Source organism: Macaca nemestrina, chromosome 7 (assembly GCF_043159975.1).
Source record: "Macaca nemestrina isolate mMacNem1 chromosome 7, mMacNem.hap1, whole genome shotgun sequence".
Classification (NCBI taxonomy): domain Eukaryota; kingdom Metazoa; phylum Chordata; class Mammalia; order Primates; family Cercopithecidae; genus Macaca; species Macaca nemestrina.
In genome coordinates, this window is record NC_092131.1 from 26992253 (window position 1) to 27017691 (window position 25439).

Below are 25439 nucleotides of genomic sequence, written 5' to 3' on the forward strand. Positions count from 1 at the left end.
GGAGGGCTGTAGCGGAGTCAGAATTAAAATCCAGGCAGTAAGGCCCCAAAGTTTCTGTTCTTTATCACTTACAGTGTATGATGGTTCAAAATCATTTTCACATGTGACTGATACAAATAAAGCATTTAAATTCCTGGATCGTGAGATATATTATTGAGCTATATTGCTAACCTTTTAAACTGGTAATATTTATTTAATATTTAGGTTTTTTTTTTTTTTACAAGTTGATAAAATTAACAAAATGACATTAACACTTTAATGTATTGTAGGAATGGTTTTATTACATAACCATTACCCATTTCAAGGAAGGGTATAAATTAAGCACTGGGAACATGAGTTAAAGGGAATAGTTGCCTTGTAAGAAGACACAGGGGAAGTTGCAGGGATGATTTAGTTGTATAGTTTCAATGGTCATTTAAATAACCAATATTGGACTGGGCTGTTAGTATCTGGTAATAGTTTTTATGATCTATAGGCTGGTACCATCTGGTAATAGCCTTGTGACCTAGAGGCATGTGTGAGGCAGAAAACTTTGTTTAACCCAAAATAGGAGTTAGGTTTCTTGGGAAATGAGGTGGCTTACCTTTGTGAATGTGTAAAATTTCTGGATGCTGCTCTGCTTTACTTGTACCACAAATTCTTACTTCATGTTTATAAAAATAATGGACAGGGAGTTAAAAAGTTTAACTTTCTATTTGATGTTGAAAGGTTGGTATTCTCATTTAATTACTGATTTTTCATTTTTGACATTTATTACAAAACATACATTGAATAATAAAAGTACACTGGGAAGCAAGCTTTTGGAAAGGATTAAGTAAAGTTTAATTCAGAAATCACCTACTTTGGATGCCATATGAAGAACTGATTTGGGCCAGGTGCAGTGACTCAGGCCGATAATCCCAACACTTTGGGAGGCCGAGGCAGGTGGATTGTTTGAGCTCAGGAGTTTGAGACCAGCCTGGGCAACATGGTGAAACCCCGTCTCTACTAAAAATACAGAAAAATTAGCCTGGCATGGTGGCACATGCCCATGGTCCCAGCTACTTGGGAGGCTGAGGTGGGAGGATTGCTTGAGCCCAGGAGGTTGAAGCTGCGGTGAGCTGAGATGAGTCACTGCACTCCTGCCTGGGTATCAGAGTGAAACCTGTCACAAAGGAAAAAAAAAATTGATTTGAGGAGGGCAAGGTAGAAGTCTGTTGCACTAGTATATGAGAGTTGATGATCACCTGACCCAGGATTATGGCAGGAGAGAGATGGACAGGGATGTGTTTGAAGATACTGTTTTTGGAAATCAAAGAGACAGAATTTGGTAGTGGTGGGTGAGGGAGGATAAACTAAGGATGACTCTAAGATTTTCAATTTGAATAAGTAGATGGTGATTCCACTTCCTGAGATATGGAAGACTGGTTTGGGTAGGTGAGGTGTAGAGAGTTTGGCCTTGAATATGTTATGTTCAAGATGCCTGTGAGACATTCAAATGGAAAGTAAAATATTCAGATAGATATTTACTATGGAGCTCAAAGGAAAAGTCTAAGTTGAGGTAAAATTTAAGAGTGGTCAGCATGGAGAAATGTCATTTGGAACCATGGAAATGGATAATAACAAGAGAGAAACTATAGGGAGGATATCAAGGACAGGACTGAGTTGCAAAGAGTGGTAATATTTAGGAATCTTATGATAGAAGGAGGAGCTGACCTGAGATGGAATAGCTAGTGAGATGGGGGAAATTCCAGACAGCATAGAGCCACAAAAGCCAAGAAAGGGGCTGTAATATTTATGGGTGTTGTGTCAGGTTCTTGCAGTTTACTTATTTTTGTTATTCTTTGGTATTCCACTGTGTGAATATACAGCAATATATTTTAACATTCTATACATACATACAGAAAGACATTTTCAGAGGTTTAAAGTCTTCGAAAATTTAGTTAAATAAAATTGTAACCAAGAAATAGAAAGATAAAAATGTTAAGAAATAGTAAAATTAACCTGGGGATTCAGTGAAAGTAACCCTGGAATGACAGTCATGGAGCAGGCCCAGGAAGTATTCACTCTACACTAGAGCAGGAAAGTAAAAAGAGTGAAATAGATGGTTTGTTGACCATTCAGTAAGAAGTGGGAGGAAAATATCAATGATGTGATAAGTAAGGCCCATATAAAGCCAAAAGATAATGAGAAAGCTTGGAAAAGACAAGAACACAAGAAAGTTATGATTCAAGTGTGAAGCTGACTACAATGTGAGCATGACAGAATGTGAGCACAAAGCATCAATTCCATCAATTTCATAGGATGGAATAATTCACAATATTCATAAGATGTATAAATGTATTACATAAAACTCTACAGGTCCAATAGAATCAAAAATGGTAATAACGTAATCTGAAATTAGAGAATGAGCTAAATATTTCAAAACAGCCAATCGAAAATGTCTTGAGTTGAACATGATGAAGGCAACTAGCAAAATAATTAATAATGGAAATGGTTGTGCATGATTCACAGAGGGAAGTGCAGCCAGAAGTAAGACAGTGCAAGACAGAAAGGCTTTTTCTTTTCTTTGTAAATCTTTCTGTACGATTTGTTCATTTATCATGTATGTTATTTATTTTTTTTTTTTTGAGACGGAGTCTCGCTCTGTCGCCCAGGCCGGAGTGCAGTGGCCGGATCTCAGCTCACTGCAAGCTCCGCCTCCCGGGTTCCCGCCATTCTCCTGCCTCAGCCTCCCGAGTAGCTGGGACTACAGGCGCCCGCCACCTCGCCCGGCTAGTTTTTTGTATTTTTTAGTAGAGACGGGGTTTCACCGTGTTAGCCAGGATGGTCTCGATCTCCTGACCTCGTGATCCGCCCATTTCGGCCTCCCAAAGTGCTGGAATTACAGGCTTGAGCCACCACACCCAGCCTATCACGTATGTTATTAATTTGATGAGAAACAAGGCTAATGGGAGGTCGGTTACTGAGGATAGAGTTTGCACAGCACACTTTGAGGTAATTTCTTTATGAATTGCTAGAAAGAGCGTGTAAGATTGAGAGTTTTTGTTCTCTTTTGTCCCTCTCTCTCTTCCTTTTTTCTTAATTTAAAATGGGAGATATTGCAACATGTTTGTTTACTGAGAGTGATGTTCCAGTGTAGCAGCAGTTCTCAAAGTTTGGTCTCCAGACCTGCAGACCTCTATTCCTGCATCACCTACGAATTTTAGAAAGGCACATTTTTGGGCCTCATCTCAGATTTGCTGATTTGAAATCTGGGGGACGGGAACCAGCAGTCTGCGTTTTAACAAGCCTTCCAGGTGTTTCAGATTTTATAACATTTGAGAACCACTAAAGTAGAATATTTTGTAATAACGTAATTATCATGTTATGCATTTCACTAGTTCTGTGTATTTTCTAAATATCCAAGTTTAAATCTTTTTTTGTGGCCTAGGTCGGATGCCGAAACAAAAAGGACTTTGGAAGAATTGACTGACAAACTTAATGAAGCCCAGAAACAAGAAGTGGTGAGACCTCTTTTTTAATAAAAAGTTTTATTTCACATATAGAGGATGGGTGGGCTGGCCGTAATCACAGTGAAGTTTAGTAGAGTTTAACCTTTTGGGTGGTAAGTCCCATTTTGTCTAAAAGTGTGTTCTTGTAGCTCTTATAAAATGTTCATGAATTTTGGGTATTTATATTTGGTATATTTATATTTAGGGTATATTTATTTGGCATTTACATTTAGGGATTTATATAATAGTATTAGCATATTAGAGATAGAGTCAACATTTGTTTTAACTAGGTTAGAGTTTATGATGACTATTTGAAAGATAATTTAAGTTTTACTGGCTCTGATTGTTTTGTAGTTTTTGTGAAATGATATTTGAGAAGTGCAGAATGCTTTTCTTTTCTTTTTTTTGTTTTTGAGACGGAGTCTCGCTCTGTCGTCCAGGCTGGAGTGCAGTGGCCAGATCTCAGTTCACTGCAAGCTCCGCCTGCCGGGTTCACGCCATTCTCCTGCCTCAGCCTCCTGCGCAGAATGCTTTTCATAGTGTTTTTGTAGCACCCCCATTTTCAGTTTGTCTCATGTATGTAGTTACAATTGCTAGAAAGACCTCTTTGCTGTCTGTTTTTGTCTGATATGGTTCCATTTGAAAATACTCCTAATTCCCAAGCTTTATTATCTCAAAGTTATATTGTTGACACTCACTGTTCAGTGATTTATTTTTATCAAATCACTATCCTTGGTGGAATTAAGGTTAAAAAAATACAGTCTATATAGTGTTAATTTCTTTATATTATCAGTTTGTCTTTTTAGGAGGAAATGGTTAATGGTCACTAAACTTGTGAATTTGTCAACTTCAGGAGTGTATTTATTCATTTATTCATTTCTCATAATACCTTTTTTTCAAGATAAGGAAAGTGTGCAGGATTTTTTTCTTAATATATTTTATTCAAATTGAAAGTTTCCTAGTAAATTTTTCTCCAGTTGTTAATTTGTTTACAGTTCCTTACATAGATATGTTGAGTTCATTTTGGAGTTTGAATTTATTGGCTGAATGTGCTAAGAGATAAAAAGATCAATGAAGTTGATCTTTTTGAAAATACGGTATTTGAAAATTTCTCTTATAGTGAAATTTGCTTATTTTAAAAATATGAATAAACACTTGGCTACATGAAAATACTTTTCTTTTGTGTTTTTGGTATTAAGTTTTTTGTGAAGAGCCTTAGAAAGGTGAAGATACAATGCCTGTCTTCTGCTGAAGTAGACAACATTTTTGCAATTAATGTGTGGCAATGTGGCATCTAATGTGTAATATCAAGATATATTTATTTTTTTGCATAAAGTTCTAGATTTTTTCAGACGTACTAAGGGTACCTTCAATTTAAACTGTACCAGTCTAAAATATCTAAAACATCACATACTTCCAAAAAAGGACTTTTCTGAGATAAACAGTTTGGTGCTTTTCTTAGTTAATTGCAATAGTTCACACAGTACGAAATCTGTGCTATTGTCTGATTTATGTACTAAACAAGAGCTGAAGTACACATTTAAGAATGTTGCTGTAAGGTCCTCTTTAACTTACCAAATAATATTCTGTCTCATCTCATAAATTCCAGAGTGGAACCTGTTACTTGACAAGGGAAGCTGCTGAAGCTCTCTTTTCTTTTTCACTTGTTTAAAAATTTTAAAATTCGGAAGTATACATACAGAAAAGTACATGTATCAGTGTATAGCTTGATGAATTATCATGAGGTGAACATACCCTCACCACCCAGATCTAGAAATAGAATATTACCAGTATTCAATAAAACTTCTAATTTCTCTTTCCAATCACTAACTCCTTGCTTTCTAAAGATAATCACTATTTTGCCTTTTAACCCTATAATTTCTCCCTGTTTTGAACTCCTTGTATTAATGGAACCATATAGGACAAGTTTTTTTGGTCTTTGACTTCTTTTGCTAATCATTAGGATTGTAATGGGTGTTGTGTCAGGTTCTTGGATTTTGTTCATTTTTATTGTTCTTTGGTATTCCATTGTATTGATATACGGCAATATATTTTAACATTCTATAGCTACAGATAGATAGTTGGATTATTTGAAATTTGGGGCTTCTATGGATAATACTGCTATGACCATTCTTATTCAATATTTAGTGTACATGTGCATGCATTTCTGATGGTACATAACATGCAGTGCAGATCCTAGATGCCTTCAAATTTAGTAGACACCAAAAAATAGGTTTCCAAAGTGGTTGCACTAATTTACACTCTCACTAACAGTGTATGAGAATGCATGTTGCTCTTCTTTCCAACACTTGCTATTACTTGTCCTTTCAATAGTAGCTATTATGATAGGTGTTTATGGTGTCACATTTTGGTTTTCTTTTGCATTTCATGATTACTACTGATGATGAACATATTTTCATATGTTTGTAGACTGTTGGTTATTTTCTTGTTTGAAGTGCCAGTTTGCATCTTTTGTCCACTTTTCAATTGGGTTGATTGTCTCTTTGTTATTGTTTTGTAGGAGGTCTTTATATATTTTTTTCTTTCTTTTTTTTTTTTTGAGATGGAGTTTTGATCTTGTCATCCAGGCTGCAGTGCAATGGCACGATTTCGGCTCACTGCAGTCTCCGCCTCCTGAGTTCAAGTGAGTCTCCTGCCTCAGTTTCCCGAATAGCTGGGATTACAGGCGTGCACCACCACACCTGGCTAATTTTTTTGTGTTTCTAGTAGAGATGAGGTTTTGCTATGTTGACCAGGCCGGTCTTGAACTCCTGACCTCAGATGATCCACCCACTTCGGTCTCCCAAAGTTTTGGGATTACAGGCATGAGCCACTGCGCCTGGCCTATATATTTTCTATATGAGCACATTGTGAGTTTTTTATATTGCACGTATCATCTCCCATATTGCAGCTTGTTTCTTTTCATTTTTATATTGTACTTAATGGGACTTTCTATTGAATTTTAATCCAGTTTAATTTTCCATCTTCTCTTTTGTGGTTAGTACTTGTTTGACCTAAGAAGTCATTCCCTATATTTAGATCACAAAGATATTCTCTTGTGTAATCATTTAGAAGCTTATGGTTTTACCTTTCACATTTAGTTGTGATATTTACTTGAAATTGGTATTTGTGATATGAATTAGGAGGAATACATTTTATATGAATGTTTAATTAAGTTCTATTCATTAAAAGGACTACTCTTTCCCAACTACTTTACAGTCATATCTTTGTTATAAATCAAATGTTCATATGCACAAGCATCTGTTTTGGGACTCTTTGATCCCCTGGTTTGTCTATCCAAGTGCCAGTATTCCACTGTCTTGATTACTGTTGCTTTATATTTAGTTGTGGTAGGGATAGAGTAACTCCTTTCATGTTGTTCTTCAAACTTGTCTTGTGTGTTCTTTGCCTTTTGCATTTCCATATATATTTTGAAATCTGCAAATGAAATTATTAAAAATCTGGGATCTTGATTGGATTACATTGTTTCTATAGGTCAATTTGAAGAGAACTGAAATCTTTATAATATCAAGTTTTCCAATTTATAAACATAGTATATCTTTCCAATAATATTTTATGGTTTTTTTAATCTAGAAGTTAAAAAGATTTTTTTTAAACAATTTTTTTTGAGGTATAATTGACATAGAATAAATGGCCCATATTTAAAGTGTACAGTTTGATAAGTTTTGACATAAGTGTTACCTGTGAAACCATCACCGCAGTCAAGATAAGGACACACCCATCACCCCCCAAAATTTCTTACCCACCCTGCCCTGATTGGCCCTTTCCCTACCCCTAAAACTCAAGTTTAAATGTAACTATCCTTTTACTTATTTTTTTTTAGTAAATTTTATTTTGTAAATTTAAGCTATGCAACATGATGTTATGGGATATACGTAGATAGTATAAAGATTATTACATTGAAGTAAATTAACATATCTGTCCTTTCACAGTTACCCATTTTTTTTTGTTTGTTTTTTTGGTTTTGTGGCAGGAACATCTAAAATGTTCTTATTTAGCATGAATCCCATATACAGTACTGTTTTATTATCTATAGTTCTGATGTTGTCCTTTAGATCTCTAGACTTGTTCATCCTACACATCAGCTACTTTGTATCCTCTGACTTGTATCTTCCCATTTCATCCCCTCTAACCCCTCTGTCCCTGGTAACCACTGTTTTGTTCTCTCTTTCTGTATATTTGATTTCTTTTTGTAGATCCCATATTTAATTAGCGAGATCATGCAATATTTTTCTTTTTGTGTCTGGCTTATTTTACTTAGCATAATTGTCCTCCAGACCCAGCCATGTTGTGGTAAATGAAAAGATCTCATTCTTTTGTAAGTCTGAGTAATATTTCATTGTATATATGTACCACAATTTCTTTATTCATTTTTCTATCAACAGACACTTAGCTTTTTCCATATCTTGGCTATTGTGAATAATGATGCAATGAACATAGGAATGTAGAATCTTTACATGGTGATGATTTTATTTCCTTTGGGTATATGCTCAGCAGAGGGATCGTGTGTCATTTGGTAGTTCTATTTTTAATTACTCTTTCTGCATACTCTTGTCAACATTTGTTATTTTTTGACTTTTTAAAATAATAACCACCTTTACAGCTGTGATGTGGTATCTCATAGTGGTTTTATTTGCATTTCCCTGATGATTAATGATGTTAAATACCTTTTGATATAGCTGTTGGTGATTTTTGTCTTTTATGGAGAAATGTCTATTTAGGTCCTTTGTCCGTTTAAAAAATTGGGTTATTTGTTTTTCTACTATTGAGTTGTATGAGTTCTTTGTAAATTTTGGGTATTAACCTCATCAGATATATTGTTTGCCAATATTTTTTTCAATTTGTAGGCTGCCATTTCATTTTATTGATTTTATCTTTTGCTGTACAGAGCAGCAAAAGATATAATTTTTTTTTTTAGTTTGAAGTAGTCCCACTTATTTATTTTTGCTTATGTGGCCTGAGCTTTTGGTTTGATACCCAAAAATCATTGCCAACTTCAGTGCCCAGGAGATTTTCCCCTATGTTCTCTTATAGGAGTTTTATAGTTCCTGGTCTCCCAGTTAGGTCTTTTATCCATTTTGAGCTTATTTTTATGTATGGTATAAGGGTTCACTTTCTTTTGCATGTGAAATTTCAGTTTTCTTAACACCATTTATTGAAGATACTCATCTTTCCTCAAGGTGTCCTATTGGTGCCCCTGTCAAAAATTAGTTGACCATATCTGTTTGGGTTTGTTTCTAGGTTCTCTGTTCTGTTCTGTTGGTGTATGTGTCTGTTTTTATGCCAGTACCACACTGTTTTGATTACTATAGCTTTGTTATATAATTTTTAAATCAGGAAGTATAATTCCTCCAACCTTGTTTTTCTTTCTTGGAATTGTTTTAGGGTCTTCATGTTTCCATACAAATTTTAGGATTTTTTTTTTTTTCCTGTGAGGAATGCCATTAGGATTTTGAAAGGGATTATACTAAACCTATATATTGCTTTGGGTAGAATGGATAATTTAACAATATTAATTCTTCTGATTCATGAGGATGGAATATCTTTTCATTTATTTTTTCATTATTTTGTCTTCAGTTTCTTTCATCACCATCTTACAGTTTTCTGTGTACAGGTTTTTCACCTTCTTGGTTAAATTTATTCTTCAGTTTTTTAATTTTTAAGACATGACATATGTATAAACATATACATATTTCATGAAATATTTCTATTCAGGCATGCAATATATAATAATCACATCAGGATAAATGGGGTATCCATCACCTCAAGCATTTATTCTTTGTTACAAACAATTCAATTATAGTCTTTTAAGTATTTTAAAATGTATGATTAAATTTTCATTGACTATGGTTGTGCAGTCAAATACTTGGTCTTATTCATTCTTTCCATCTTTTTTTTTTTTTTTTGTACCTATTAACCATTCCATCTCCTCCTCACCCTTCAACTATCCTTCTCAGCCTCTGGTAATCAATCCTCGTACTCTCTGTGAGTTTGATTGTCTTAATTTTTAGCTCCTACATGTGATGTTTTTCTTTCTGTGCCTGGCTTATTTCACTTAACGTAATAGCCTCAAGTTCTATTCATGTTTTTGTAAATGACAGGACCTCATTTTTTTTTTTATGGCTGAATAGTACTCCATTGTGTATAAGCACCAGGTTTTCCTTATTTATTCTTCTGTCAATGGACACTTAGATTGTTTCCAAATCTTGGCTATTGTGGATAGTGCTGCAATAAATGTGGGAGTACAGATATATTTTTAATATGCTGACTTTCTTTGTTTTGGGTATATACCTAGCAGTGGGATTGCTGGATCATGTGGTAGCTCTGTTTTTACTTTTTTGAGGACCCTCCATACTGTTCTCAAAATAGTGCATATACTAATTTACATTCCCATCAACAGTGTGGGAGGGTTCTCTTTTTTTCCACACCCTTTCCAACATTTTTTATTTATTGCCTGTTCACTCTGATGATAGTTTCTTTTACAGTGCAGTAGCTCTTTAGTTTAATTAGATCCTTTTTGTCTATTTTGGCTTTTGTTGCCTTTGCTTTTGGTGTTTTAGTCATGAAGTCTTTGCCCATGCCTGTGTCCTGAAAGGTATTGGCTATGTTTTCTTCTAGGGTTTTTTGGTTTTAGGATTTACGTTTAAGTCTTTAATCCATCTTGAGTTAATTTTTGTATAATGTGTAAGGAAGGGGTTCAGTTTCAGTTTTCTGTATATGGTAGCCAGTTTTCCCAGCACCATTTATTAAATAGGGAATCCTTTCCCCATTGCTTGTTTTTGTTAGATTTGTCGAAGACCAGATGGTTGTAGATGTGTGGTGTTATTCCTGTGGCGTCTGTTCTGTTCCATTGGTCTATGTATCTGTTTTGGTACCGGTACCATGTTTTGGTTGCTGTAACCTTGTAGTATATTTTCAAGTCAGGTAGTGTGATGCCTCCAGCCTTGTTCTTTTGGCTTAGGATTGTTTGGCTATGCAGGCTCTTTTTTGGTTCCATATGAAATTTAAAGTAGTTTTTTTTTAGTTCTGTGAAGAAAGTCAATGGTAGCTTGATCGGCATAGCATTGAATCTATAAATTACTTTGGGCTGTATTGCCATTTTCATGATATTGATTCTTCCTGTCCATGAGGATGGAATGTTTATCCATTTGTTTGTGTCCTCTTTTATTTCCTTGAGCAGTGGGTGTAGTTCTTGAGGAGGTTCTTCATGTCCCTTGTAAGTTGTATTCCTAGGTATTATATTTTCTTTGTAGTACTTGTGAATGGGAGTTCACTCATGTTTCGGCTCCCTGTTTGTCTGTTACTGGTGTATAGGAATGCTTGTGATTTTTGCCCATTGATTTTGTATCCTGAGACTTTGCTGAAGTTGCTTACCAGCTTAAGGAATTCTGGGGCTGAGACGATGGGGTTTTCTAAATATACAATCATATCCTCTGCAAACAGAGACAATTTGACTTCCTCTCTTCTTATTTGAATTTACTTCTCCTGCCTGATTGCCCTGGCCAGAACTTCCAGTACCATGTTGAATAGGAGTGGAGAGAGAGGCCGTCCTTGTGTTGTGCTGGTTTTCAAAGGGAATGCTTCCAGCTTTTGCTGATTCAGTATGATATTGGGTATGGGTTCATCATAAATAGGTCTTATTATTTTGAGATATATTCCCTCAATACCTAGTTTCTTGAGTGTGTTTACCATGAAGGCTGTTGAATTTTGTTGAAGGCCTTTTCTGCTTCTATTGAGATAATCATGTGGTTTTTGTCATTAGTTCTGTTTATGTGACGGATTATGTTTATTGATTTGCATATGTTGAACCAGCCTTGCATCCCAGGGATGAAGCCAACTTGATCGTGGTGAATAAGTGTTTTGATGTGCTGCTGGATTTGGTTTGCCAGTATTTTACTGAGGATTTTTGCATCAATGTTCATCAGGGATATTGGCCTGAAATTTTCATTTTTTGTTGGGTCTTTGCCAGGTTTTGGTATCAGGATGATGCTGGCCTCATAAAATGAATTAGGAAGGAGTCCCCTTTTTTTCTCTTGTTTGGAATAGTTTCACAAGGAATGGTACCGGCTCTTCTTTGTACCTCTGGTAGAATTCAGCTGTAAATTGGTCTGATCCTGGGCTTTTTTTTGGTTGGTAGGCTATTAATTACTTGCTCAATTTCAAAACTTGTTATTGGTCTATTCAGGGATTTGACTTCTTCCTGGTTTAGTGTTGGGAGGGTGTTTGTGTCCAGGAATTCATCCATTTCTTCTAGATTTTCTAGTTTATTTGCATAGAGGTGTTTATAGTATTCTCTGATGGTAGTTTGTATTTCTGTGGGATCAGTGGTCATAGCCCTTTTATAATTTCTTATTGTGTCTGTCTGATTCAGATCTCTTTTCTTATTAGTCTGGCTAGCAGTCTATCTATTTTGCTAATCTTTTCAAAACACCAGCTCCTGGATTCATTGATTTTTTGAAGGACTTGTTGTGTCTCTATCTCCTTCAGTTCTACTCTGATCTTAGTTATTTCTTGTCTTCTGCTAGCTTTTGAATTCATTTGCTCTTGCTTTTCTAATTCTTTTAATTGTGATGTTAGGATGTTGATTTTAGGTCTTTCCCACTTTCTGATATCGGCATTTAGTGCTATAAATTTCCCTCTAAGCACTGCTTTAGCTGTATCCCAGATGTTCTGGTACATTGTGTTTTTGTTCTCATTGGTTTCAAAGAACTTATTTCTGCCTTAATTTTGTTATTTACCCAGTAGTCATTCTGGATCAGATTGTTCAGTTTCCATGTAGTTATGCAGTTTTGAGTGAGTTTTTAAATCCTGAGTTCTAATTTGATTGCACTGTGGTCTGAGAGACTGTTTGTTATGATTTCCATTCTTTTGCATTTGCTGAGGAGTGTTTCACTTCCAATTATGTGGATAATTTCAGAATAAGTGCTATGCAGTGCTGAGAAGAATGTATATTCTGTTGATTTAGGGTGGAGAGTTCTGTAGATGTCTATTAGGTCCACTTGGTCCAGAGCTGAGTTCAAGTCCTGAATATCCTTGTTAATTTTCTGTCTAATTGATCTGTCTGATATTGACAGTGGAATGTTAAAGTCTCCCACTGCCATTATGTGGGAGTCCAAGTCTCTTTGTAGATCTCTAAGTACTTGCTTTATGAATCTGGGTGGTCCTGTATTGGGTGCATATATATTTAGTATAGTTAGCTCTTCTTGTTACATTGATTCCTTTACCTTTATGTAATGCCCTTCTTTGTCTTTTTTGATCTTTTTGGTTTAAAGTCTGTTTTATCAGAGACTAGGATTGCAATCCCTGCTTTTTTTTTTTTTTTTTTGCTTTTCATTTGCTTGGTAAATATTCCTCCATCCCTTTATTTTGAGCCTATGTGTGTCTTCGCATGTGAGATGGGTCTCGATTCTGTCCAATTTGCTAGTCTGTGTCTTTCAATTGGGGCATTTAGCCCACTTACATTTAAGGTTAATATTGTTATGTGTGAATTTGATCCTGTCATTATGATACTAGCTGGATATTTTGCCCACTAGTTAATGCGATTTCTTCCTGGTATTGATGGTCTTTACAATTTGGTATGTTTTTACAGTGGCTGGTACTGGTTTTTCCTTTCCATATTTAGTGCTTCCTTCAGAAGCTCTCTTGTAAGGCAGGCCTGGTCGTGACAAAATCCCTCAGCATTTGCTTGTTTGTAAAAGATTTTATTTCTCCTTAGCTTATGACGCTTAGTTTGGCTGCGTATGCAATTCTGGATTGAAAATTCTTTTCTTTAAGAATGTTGAATATTGTCCCCCACCCTCTTCTGGCTTGTAGTGTTTCTGCTGAGAGATCTGCTGTTAGTCTGATGGGCTTCCCTTTGTAGGTAACCTGACCTTTCTATCTGGTTGCTTTTAACATTTTTTCCTTCATTTCAACCCTGGAGAATCTGACAATTATGTGTCTTGGGATGGCTCTTCTCGAGGAGTATCTTAGTGGTGTTCTTTGTATTTTCTGAATATGAATGTTGGCCTGTCTTGTTAGGTTCGGGAAGTTCTCCTAGATAATATCCTGAAGAGTGTTTTCCAGCTTGGTTCCATTCTCCCCGTCACTTTCAGGTACCCCAGTGAATCATAGGTTTGGTCTTTTCACATAGTCCCATATTCCTTGGAGGCTTTGTTTGTTCTTTTCATTCTTTTTTCTCTAATCTTGTCTTCATGCTTTATTTTATTTAGTTGATCTTTAATCTCTGATATCCTTTCTTCTGCTTGATCGATTTGGCTTTTGATACTTGTCTATGCTTCACGAAGTTCTTGTGCTGTGTTCTTCAGCTCCATCAGGTCATTTATATTCTTCTCTAAACTGGTTATTCTAGTAAGCAGTTCCTATAATCTTTTATCAATGTTCTTAGCTTCCCTGCATTGGGTTAGAACATGCTCCTTTAGCTCAGAGGAGTTTGTTATTACCCACCTTCCGAAGCCTGCTTCTGTCAAAGTCAAACTCATTCTCTGTCCAGTTTTGTACTGTTGTTGGAGAGGAGTTGCGATCATTTGGAGGACAAGAGTCATTCTGGTTTTTGGAATTTTCAGTATTTTTGCACTGGTTTTTTCCTCATCTTCATGGATTTATCTACCTTTGATCTTTGATGCTGATGACCTTTGGATGGGGCTTTTCTGTGGGCCTCCTTTTTGTTGATGTTGATGCTACTGCTTTCTGTTTGTTAGTTTTCCTTCTCACAGTCAGGCCCCTCTGCTGCAGGCCTGTTGGAGTTTGCTGGAGGTCCACTTTAGACCCTATTTGCCTGGGTATCACCAGCGGAGGCTGCAGAACAGCAAATATTTTGCTGTCTGCTCCTTCCTCTGGAAGCTTCGTTCCAGAAGGACACCTGCCTGATGCCAGCCGGAGCTCTCCTGTATGAGGTGTCTGTTCACCCCTGCTGAGCGGTGTCTCCCAGTCAGGAGGCACGGGGGTCAGGCATCCACTTGAGGAGGCAGTCTTTCCCTTAGCAGAGCTCAAGTGCTGTTCTAGGAGGTACGCTGCTCTCTTCAGAGCCAGCAGGCAGGAACATTTAAGTCTGCTGAAGCTGTGTCCACAGCTGCCCCTGTCCCCAGGTGCTGTATCCCAGGGAGATGGGAGTTTTGTCTATAAGCCCCTGACTGGGGCTGCTGCCTTTCTTTCAGAGATGTCCTGCCCAGTGAGAGGAATCTAGAGAGTCAGTCTGGCCCCAGGTGCTTTGCCCTGCTGTGGTGAGTGTTACACACAGTCAGAGTTAACACTATGAGGGGAAAACTGCCTACTCTAGCCTCAGTAATGGCGGATGCCCTTCCCACTACCAAGTTCGACTTCAGACTGCTATGCTGGCCCAAGAATTTCAAGCCAGTGGTTCTTAGTTTGCTGGACTTTGTGAGCGTGGGACCCGCTGAGTGAGACCACTTGGCTCCCTGGCTTCAGCCCCCTTTTAGGGGAGTGAACGGTTCTGTCTCACTGGGGTTGCAGGCACCACGGGGCTACGAAAGAAAAACTCCAGCAGCTAGATCGTGTCTGCCCACACAGCCGCCCAGTTTTGTGCTTGAAACCCAAGGCCCTGGTGGTAGAGGCACACAACAGAATCTCCTGGTCTGTGGGCTTCGAAACCCATGAGAAAAGCATAATGTCTGGGCCAGATAGCGCAGTCCCTCACAGCACAGTCCCTCATGGCTTCCCTTGGCTAGGGAAGGGAGTTCGCCGGCCCCTTGCACTTCCCCGGTGAGGCGATGCCCAACCCTGCTTCTGCTCACTCACTGTGGGCTGCACCCACTGTCTAGCCAGTCCCAGTGAGATGAACTGGATACTTCAGTTGGAAATGAAGAAATCTCCCACCTTCTGTGTTGGTCTCTCTGGGAGCTGCAGACTGGAGCTCTTCCTATTGAACCGTCTTGACAACTCTCTGTATGATAGTTATTAATCCCTTGTTAGGTCGATAGTTTGCAAAACTTTTCTGTCATTTTCTGGGTCGTCTCTTCCTTTTGTTGACTGTTAACTTTGCTATGTGCAAGCTCTTTAACTTGATGTGATCCCATTTGTCCATTTCTGCTTTGGCTGCCTGTGCTTTTTGGGTTATTATTCAAGAAATCTTTGGTCACTCCAATGTCCTGGAGAGTTTGGTCCCCAGTGTTTTCTTGTAATAGTTTCATAGTTTGAGGTATTAGATTTAAGTCTTTAATCTGTGTGATTTGATTTTTGTCTTTGTCAAGAGGTAGGGATCTAGTTTCACACTTCTGCATATCCAGTTTTCCCAGCACCAGTTATTGAAGAGATGTCTGTTCCTTTTCCCAATACATGTTCTTTGCAACTTTGTCTAGAATGAGTTTGGTGTGGTTGTTTGGATGTGCTTCTGGGTTTTCTATTCTGTTTAATTGGTCTATGTTTCTGTTTCTATGCCACTTCCATGCTGTTTTGGTTACTATAGCTCTGTAGTATAATTTGAAGTCAGGTGATGTGGTTCCTCCAGTTTTGTTCTTTTTGCTCAGGATAGCTTTGAATATTGTGGGTCTTTTATAATTCTAGATAAATTCTAGGATTTTTTTCTATTTCAGTGAAGAATGTCATTGGTATTGCACTGAATCTGTAGATTACTTTGGATAGTATGGACATTTTAACAATATTGATTCTTCTAATCTATTAACATAGAATATCTTTCCATTTTTTAATAGTTTCTCTTTAATTTCTTGCATCAATCTTATATAGTTTTCACTGTAGAGATCTTTTACTTTTTTGTTTAAATTCTTAAGTATTTAATTTTTATCTTTAGCTATTGTAAATTGGATTACCTTCTTGATTTCTTTTCCGGTTTGTTTACTGTTGACATATAGAAATGCTACTGATTTTTGTATGTTGACTTTGTATTCTGTAACTTTACTGAGTTTATCAGTTCTAACAGTTTTTTGATGGAGTTTTTGGGTTTTTTCAAATAGATGATCATGTCATCTACAAACAAAGATAATTAATTTGACTTCTTCCTTTTCAATTTGGATGCCCTTTATTTCTTTTTTTCCCTGCTCTCAAAGATTCCGCCTTTATTTTATTTTATTTAAACAAATTTTTTATTTAAAATTTTGTGGGTAGGTAGTAGGCATATATATAATTACGGGTACATGAGATGTTTTGATATGGGCATGCAATGTATAACAATAACATCAGAGTAAATAGAGTATCCATTACCTCAAGCGTTTATCCTCAGTGTTACAAACAACAGTTATACTCTTTTAGTTATTTTAAAATGTACAATTAAATTCTTATTGACTTTAAATGTACAATTAAATCCTTTTGTGCTGTGAAATACCAGGTCTTATTCACTGTATTTTTTAAATACCCATGAAGCTTCCTTCCTCTTACCTATCCTCCCACTACCCTTTTCAGCCTCTGATAACCACTCTTGTACTCTCTAGCTCCATGAGATCAATTGTTTTTATTTTTAGATCCCACAAATAAGTAAGAACATGTGATGTTTGCCTCTCTGTGTTGGCTAATTTCGTTTAGCCTAATGACCTCCAGTTCCATCTGTGTTGTTGGAAATGACAGCATCCCATTCTTTTTATGGCTGAATAGTACTCCGTTGTGTATAAGTACATTTTCTTTATCCATTCATCTGTTGATGGACACTTAGATTGCTTCCAAATTTTGACTATTGTGGATAGTGCTGCAACAAACATGGGAATGCAGATGTCTGATACACTGATTTCTTTTGTTTTGGGTTTATACCTAGCAGTGGAATTGCTGGATCATGTGGTAGCTCTATTTTTAGTTTTCTGAGGACCCCCCATATCATTCTCTGTAGTGCTTGTACTAATTTACATTCCCACCAACAGTGTAGGAGGGTTCTCTTTTTTCCATACCCTCACCAGCCTTTGTTACTGTCTGTCTTTTGGATATAAATCATTTTAACCGGGGTGAGATGATATCTCCTTGTAGTTTTGATTTGTATTTCTCTGATGATCAATGATGACCTTTTTGTATGCCTGCTTGCCATTTGTGTGCCTTCTTTTGAGAAATATCTATTCAGCTATTTTGCCCATTTTAAATTGGATTATGAGATTTTTTTCTGATAGAGTTGTTTGATCTTCTTATGTATTCTGATTATTAATTTCTTGTCAGATGAATATTTTCTGTCATTCTGTGGGTTGTCTCTTCATTCTGTTGATTGTTTCCTTTGCTGTACAGAAGGTTTTTAACTTGATGTGATACCATTTGTTTGTTTTTGCTCTGATTGCCTGTGCCTGTGTGGATGCCCTTCCTTTATCTTGTCTGATTATTCTAGCTAGGACTTCTGGTGCTATGTTGAATAATGGTGGTGAAAGTGGGCATTCTTGTCTTGTTCCAGATCTTAGAGGAAAGGCTTTCATTGTTTCCTCATTTGGAATGATCGTTGCTGTGGGTCTGTTGTATATGGCTTTTCTTATGTTGAGGTATGTTCCTGTATACTCAGTTGTTTGAAGGCTTTTTATCATTGAAAGGTTGTTGAATTTTATCAAATGCCTTTTTAGTATCAATTGAAATGATCATATGGTTTTGTCCTTCATTCTGTTTATATGATGTATCTCATTGATTAATTTGCATGTGTTAAGCCATCCTTGCATTTCTGGGCTAAGTCCCACTTGGTCTTGATGACCTTTTTAAAATGTGTTATTGAAATCATCTTGATAGTATTTTGTTGAGGGTTTTTGCATCAGTATTCCTCAGGGATATCGGCCTGTAGTTTTCTTTTTTGATGTGTCTTTATCTGGTTTTGGTATTAAGATAATATTGGCCTTGTAAAATGGCCAATATTACTCTATTACTCTTCTTACTCTATGTTTTGGAATAGGTTGAATAGGATAAGTATTAGTTCTTTAAATGGTAGAATTCAAAAGTGAAGCCATTGGATTTCAGGGTTTTCTTTGCTAGAAGACATGTCTTTTATCTCTTTACTTGTTATTGGTCTGTTCAGCTTGTGGATTTTCTCATGGTTCAATCTTTGCAGGTTGTGTCTGTCTAGGAGTTTTTTTCTAGATGTCTTGTAGATTTTCCAATATATTGGCATATAGTTACTCACAGTAGCCACTAATGATCCTTTGAATTTCTGCAGTAGCAGTTGTACTGTCTCCATTTTCACCTCTGATTTTATGTGTTTGGGTATTCTCTATTTTTTTCTTAGTTAGTTTGGCTAAAAGTTTGTCAATTTTACTTATCTTTTCAAAAAAACAACTTTTCATTTCATTCATCTTTTGTATTTTCTTAATTTCAATTTCATTTATTTCTACTCTGATCTTTGTTATTTCTTCTACTAATTTTGGGTTTGGTTTATTCTTGCTTCTTCAGTTTTTTTTTTTAGTGCTATCATAAATGGAACTATTTTCCTGATTTCTTTTTCAGTTAGATTGTTGTGTATAAAAATGTACTTTTTATGTGTTGATTTTCTATCCTTTATGAGCTTATTTTTTGTAATAGTTTTTTTTTTTTTTTTTTTTTTTGTGGAATCTTTGGGGTTTTTGATGTGTAGGACCATTTCCTCTGCAAATAGAGATAATTTTACTTCTTTTCCAATTGGATGCATTTTATTTTTTTCTTGTCTGATTTTTCTTGCTGGTGCTTTTAGTACTATGTTGAATAGAAGGAGGGGGGGCATCCTTGCCTTGTTCTGGATCTCAATGGAAAAGCTTTCGGTTTTTCTTCATTTTTATAATGTCCACTGTGGGCTTTTCATAAATGGTTTTTATTATGTTGAGGAACTTTCTTTTTTTTTTTTTTTTTTTTTTGAGACGGAGTCTTGCTCTGTAGCCTGGGCTGGAGTGCAGTGGCCAGATCTCAGCTCACTGCAAGCTCCGCCTCCCGGGTTTACGCCATTCTCCTGCCTCAGCCTCCGGAGTAGCTGGGACTACAGGCGCCCGCCACCTCGCCCGGCTAGTTTTTTGTATTTTTAGTAGAGACGGGGTTTCACCGTGTTAGCCAGGATGGTCTCGATCTCCTGACCTCGTGATCCGCCCGTCTCGGCCTCCCAAAGTGCTGGGATTACAGGCTTGAGCCACCGCGCCCGGCCTGGAACTTTCTTTATATGCCTAAATTTTTGACAGTTTTTATGAAGAAAGTATGTTGGACTTTGTTAAATGGTTTTTTTTCCCCATCAGTTGAGATTAGAATGTGGTTTTTATATTTTGTCCTGTTAATATGATGTATGACATCAATTTGCATATGTTTAATCAGCCTTGTATGCCAGGAATAAATCCTATCTGGTCATGGTGTATAATTTTTTTGGTGTGTTGTTGGCTTTGATTTGCAAATATTTTATTGAGGATTTCCATCAGTGTTCATCAGAAAGATTGTCATAGCTTTCTTTTCTTGTGATGTCTTTATCTGGCTTAGGTTTCAAAGTGATAATGTGTTTTAATGTATTTCTTCTAGCTCCATTTTTTGGCAGAGTGTAAGAAATTTTGATATTAATTCTTGCTGCTGTTAAAAATTGTCTTTGATTTTTGACAGTTTGATTATGATATGACTTGAAGAGGATCTCTTTGAATTGAATCTGTTTGGGAACATTTGAGCTTCATAGATCTGGATATCTGTATCTTTTCCAAGACTTGGGAGGTTTTCAGCAATTATTTCATTAAGTAAACATTCTTTTCTCTGTCTTTTCTCTTTATGAAATTCCCAGTTGTGAACATTTATTTGCTTGATAGTTTTTTATAAGTCTTTACTCTTTTTCATTCTTTTTTCCCCTCTGGTTGAGTCATTTAAAATACTCATCTCAAATTCACAAACTCTCTCTTCTGTTTGATCTACTCTGCTGTTGCAACTCTCAATTTTATTCTTATCTCATTGATTGAATTCTTCAGCTCCAAGATTTATGTTTGGTTCTTTTTTTTGACGACATGTATCTCTTTGTTGAATTTCTCATTCAGATCATTAATTGTTTTCCTGTTTTTATTGAATTGTCTATTTGTATTTTCTTGCATCTCATTGGAGTTTTTTGGGTGTTATTTTGAAATTCCTTTGGGTCAATTTATAAATTTTTGTTTCTTTGGGATCAATTACTGTATAATTATTGTGGTTCTTTGGTGGTGTCATATTTCCTTGCTTTATCATTTTTTTCTGTGTCGCTGTGTTAATTTCTGTCTATCTGGTGGTATAGTCACTCCTTCCAAACTTTACAGAGTGGCTTTTGTAAGGGAAAATGTTTAGCTGCAGATGGGCCTGAGGGTTCTGCTGTGGCAGAGTGTGGTGGCTCTACTTCTGTGTCAGTGCAGCGTTGTAGTCTCTGTGAAGCTTTTTCATTTGTGATTAATGTTAGTGATACCTGCAGAGCCTCAGTGGTCTAGGCTGAAGGAATTTGTGTTAGTGACAGTGGCTGTGTAGGTTATTAGAGCAAGGGTTTTAGGGATTCTCCTGTTTTTGTCTTCCTTAGAGTGGGGATTCTTAGCTGAGAGGATCTCTCTTGAAGTTGGATCTGACATGGTTCACAGGCTGCTACAGTGGCACTGGGATCCACGGCACAGATGCTCAGAGTGGTCATGAGGTCAGGCTCTTGTACTCATTGTCTTCTGAAACTATTGTAGCACCTGGGACTTGAGGTACAGAATCACTCTCCAAGGCATGAGTGGATGCAGTTCTTCCAGTAAGCTAAGATTTGTTGCTCTAAGGGACAACCTGGTAGCTCAGGCCCAGGGGGTTGGGAAGCAGCTGTGATTCTTACCCATGGGAGCAGGGTACCACACTTGTATGGCTCCAACGAGGAAGAGGTGCTCCAGAGGCTCAGGCCCTGGGGTTGGGCACAACTACAATTTGGGACCTAAAACCAACAGGGCACAGTAGAAGGCTGGACTCCAGGATATGAGGAACCATGCAGTGGTGACTCTGGACTCCAGGATATGAGGAACCATGCAGTGGTGACTTTGGACTCTGTGATGGTGGGTGGGATGTGGCAGTAACCCAAGCTTTAAGAGGCCAGCTGCAACAGCAGCAAGGACTGAGGAATGGCAATATACCGCTGTGGCTTGGGTCTCAAGTGGTGGAGAGAAGCACAGAGATGACTCCATTCCTTGAAGAGATGAGGTGCCTTAGTAGATTAGACAGTAGACGGCTAATCTATTTCCAGGTAGATGGGGTGTGTTGTGGTTCTTGGGCATGCAGGGTGCGGTGGCACAGCTCAGCCATGGCTCTTATTCCCTGGTATGTGAGGCACTGCTAAAGTGCAGCTACGTGAGTCAGTAGAGCCTCTGGATTCCTGGCTATGTGGTGTCATGTCACCTGTGTGCTGGGAGGCGCGACTGCTCCAATATGCTGGAGGACCAGGGTCCCTGCAGGGGGAGGGTCTGCTGCCTCACCAATGGCATGGTGTTGAAGGAGACTTCTCTGGTGTGTAGGAGGCCAGAGGTCCCTGTGTGGCAGAGCACTACCTTGGCTGTGCCATGAGGGGTGCCACTTCTCCAGTATGTAGGAGGTCTGAGGTACCCAGATGATAGGGTGCCACATCTGCTGTGGCTCTAGAGGCATAAATTCTCCAGTGTGCCTAAGGCCTGAGGTACCTGGAGTGGAGGGTGGGTATGCGTTGGCCCTGGCACCTGTTGTGAGACTGTTCCAGCACTTGAAGACTCTGGTTCCCTGGGAGTGGGGCATCCCTTCAGCTTGGTCCTAAGGGGAGGATACAGCGGTAACTGAGATAGGGATACGCAGTGACTCTGAAGTAGCTTGTCCCTAGGTGGTAGGGCTGATCCCCAAACGGGGGGATGAGGTAGTGGAGCAAGGTGATTCCTTTCCTTCCCTGTGCAGCCATTCTGGCTTTTTGTTATAGAATTTCTGTTGCTACTTTGCTGTTCTCATTGCTCTCCTGTAGTTATTTTGGTTCAAAATGTGGTTTTTGTGTGTGTGTGTGTGCGTTTTCTTGTGGTGGAGAAAAGTGCTAGGAGCATTTAGTTGGCCAGCTTGCTGACGTCACTCTAAGAAGTTTTATATCTTATACATTTTTAATACAATTTATTTCTTGAATTTGATATCTTTCATGCTATTTTATAGGGTATCATTAAATTTTTTTTAAAGGTCAGTATAACACTGTTTTGAGTTGGAGGATTTGCTGTATTACATTTAATGTAAATGTTGATTTCATTTATTTAAATTTACCATCTTACTATTTGCTTTCTCTTGGTCCCACTTACTGTATTTCCTTCTTTTGTGTGTGTGTTTTTTGGTTTTATTAGTTTTCATTTTTCTGTATTGCACATCTATTAGCTTCTAATTATATCTTGTTATTCCATTGTTACCCTAGGGATTACAACATGTGTCTTTGATATTTCAAAACTAATATAAATTCTTTTACCTCTTCTCAGAAAATGCAAAGATCTTACTGCACCTCAACTCCATAAACCTCGCTTTTCACTTTTATGCTATTTTGTTATTTAATTTTGTATTTAATTGAGCCTTAGAAGACATTACTATTATTTTATGCAATAATGGTTTATTTAGGTTTACCCCTAGATTTACTGTTTTTTGTTCTTCACTCTTTTTTGCATTTTTCAGATTGTACATCTACCTTAAGAACATATTTAAAAATTTCCTTTAGGGTGAGCATGCATATGCCCGAAAGTGTCCCATCTATAATTTCCTTTAGAGTGTGTGCTTTGGTGAAAAATCTTCTCTGTGTGTATCTGAAAATGTCTTTCACTTACTTTGTTGAAAGAAATTTTCACTGGATATAAAATTCTAGATAAGCCATTTCCCCCCCCCCCATTCTGTATTTTAAAGAAATTTAATCATTTGGGGGTTTCATTGTTTCTCTTGAGAAATCAGATATTAGTCTTATTGATGGTTTTTTTTTTTTTTTTTTTTTTTTTGAGATAGGAGTCTCGCTCTGATGCCCAGGCTGGAGTGCAGTGGCACGATCTTGGCTCACTGCAACCTTCACCTCCCAGGTTCAAGTGATTCTGTTGCCTCAGCCTCTCAAGTAGCTGGGACTACAGGCGTGTACCACCACGTCTGGCTAATTTTTTGTATTTTTAGTAGAGGCGGGGCTTCACCATGTTAGCCAGGATGGTCTTGGTGTCCTGACCTTGTGATCCACCCTCCTCGGCCTCCCAAAGTGCTGAGCCTTTAGGCGTGAACCACTGTGCCCGGCCTAGTGCTTTTTTTTAAAGGTGTAATAGATTTTTTTTTCTCTAATTGCTTTTGAGTTTTTCTTCTTTGTTTTTATTTATAGTTTTACTATGATAAACTTGTGTGTGTGTGTGTTTTGACTTGTTGCTTGATGCTTATAGTACCATTATCTCTTCAAAAATTACTTTTATTCTTTGTCTCTTCTTTTAGGACTTCACATTACATATAATCTTGAACTTTTGACTTTATCCCCTTTTTCTCTTATGCTCATTTCTGTCAGTTTTAATTCTTTCTTCTTTCTTTATTTTGAATATTTTCTTCTGACTTTTTATTTAGTAACTTAATCTCTCTTCAGCTGAGGCAAGCCTATTAAACCCACTCACTGTTTTCATTTTAAATCATTGCAAGTTTCACTACTAGAATTGTCATCTGATTGTTTTTAACTTTGTAATTGTTTATCAAAATCATCAATCTGTTTATCTGTGTCTCATGACTTCATTACCTAGATCTTCTATGTGTCTGTTTCGATTGTCTATTATCCCTTGCTTTTCTTGGACTTTGATCACATTGCTTTGTCCTACTATTTACTTTTGATTCTCTAGTTATTGTTGTTTGATGACAGAAAACCTACTTTATTTTCTGCCAACAAAATTTGAATAGATAATTTGAGGCCTAGGACATTGTTATGTATGAGAATATAGACATTTACTTTTTGTTATAGACTAGGGTCAGTAGCAATCGTGGATTATCTTATTATTTGTTGTTGAGATACTTAATAAACTTTGGTACTGGATCTTGAGTATTTCTGATTCACCCTTACTGCGTGTGTATAGCCCTTCAGGATTCCAGTCCAAAGGCTAAGAGAGTGATTAATCAGGGACCCATTACTTGCAAGTCTCTCAACTCAACTCTTTTTCTCATTTAACCTTAAGAATCTGGTAAAAACTCTGTTCAGCTTCTCAGTGTCTCAGCTGCCTTTTCTGAAATGAGCTGATATTTCAGGGGAAAAAGTGATTTCAAAGGATAGACCATTCTCTCTGGGTTTCTTTCTTCTGCGTATTATTCTCATATTTCCTTATTACTTTTTAACTTCCCAGTGTTTTAAACAACAATTATATTTAAAATATTCTTTCTAACTTTCTAGTTACCTTCATCTGAATTATCTAGTCTGTTATTTCTGGAAGTGAAACTCCTTAATCTTTTAATCTTTTTTACATATCCTATGTCATTACTATCTTTGCTATTTCCTTCCTTCTCTCTCTCTTTCTCTTTCTTTCTTTCTTTCTTTCTTTCTTTCTTTCTTTCTTTCTTTCTTTCTTTCTCTCTCTCTCTCTCTCTCTCTCTCTCTCTCTCTCTCTCTTTCTTCTTTCTTTTTTTTTTTTTTTGACAGATTCTCACTCTGTCACTCAGGCTGGAGTGCAGTGGTGTGATCTCAGCCTCCACCTCCTGGATTCAAGTGATTCTCCTGCCTCAGCCTCCTCAGTAACTGGGATTACAGGTGTGTGCCATGACATTTGGCTTATTTTTGTATTTTTAATAGAGACAGGGTTTCACGATGTTGGCCAGGCTAGTCTCGAACGCCTGACCTCAGATGATCAGCCTGCCTCAGCCTCCTAAAGTGCTGGGATTATAGGCATGAGCCACCCCACTGCACCCAGGCTATGGTTTTAATGCACAAGATTTTACTAAGTTTTTCAACTGTTGCATGAGGCTTCTTTCACTTGCTACCTAGATATACATCTTATGAACATGCTTGTTGTATTAGTTTGGTTTTATGCTGCTGATAAAGACATACCCAAGACTGGGCAATTTACAAAAGAAGGAGGTTTAATGGACTTACAGTTCCACATGGCTGGGGAGGCCTCACAATCA

General features: G+C 37.3%; 1 protein-coding gene across 14 annotated transcripts in view; it reads left to right on the forward strand.

Annotated features, from left to right (window-relative positions):
* Positions 1 to 25439, forward strand: part of LOC105467643 (centrosomal protein 128) — a 458395-nt gene that overhangs the window by 42761 nt on the left and 390195 nt on the right. For 13 of the 14 annotated variants that reach the window (XM_071099786.1, XM_071099789.1, XM_071099780.1 and 10 more), the window contains one exon: positions 3413 to 3485. The exons of the other annotated variant lie outside the window; for it this stretch is intronic. In XM_071099786.1, coding sequence (XP_070955887.1) covers positions 3413 to 3485 — 73 coding nt within the window. The remainder of the gene's footprint in view (positions 1 to 3412; positions 3486 to 25439) is intronic. 14 annotated transcript variants of the gene reach the window in all.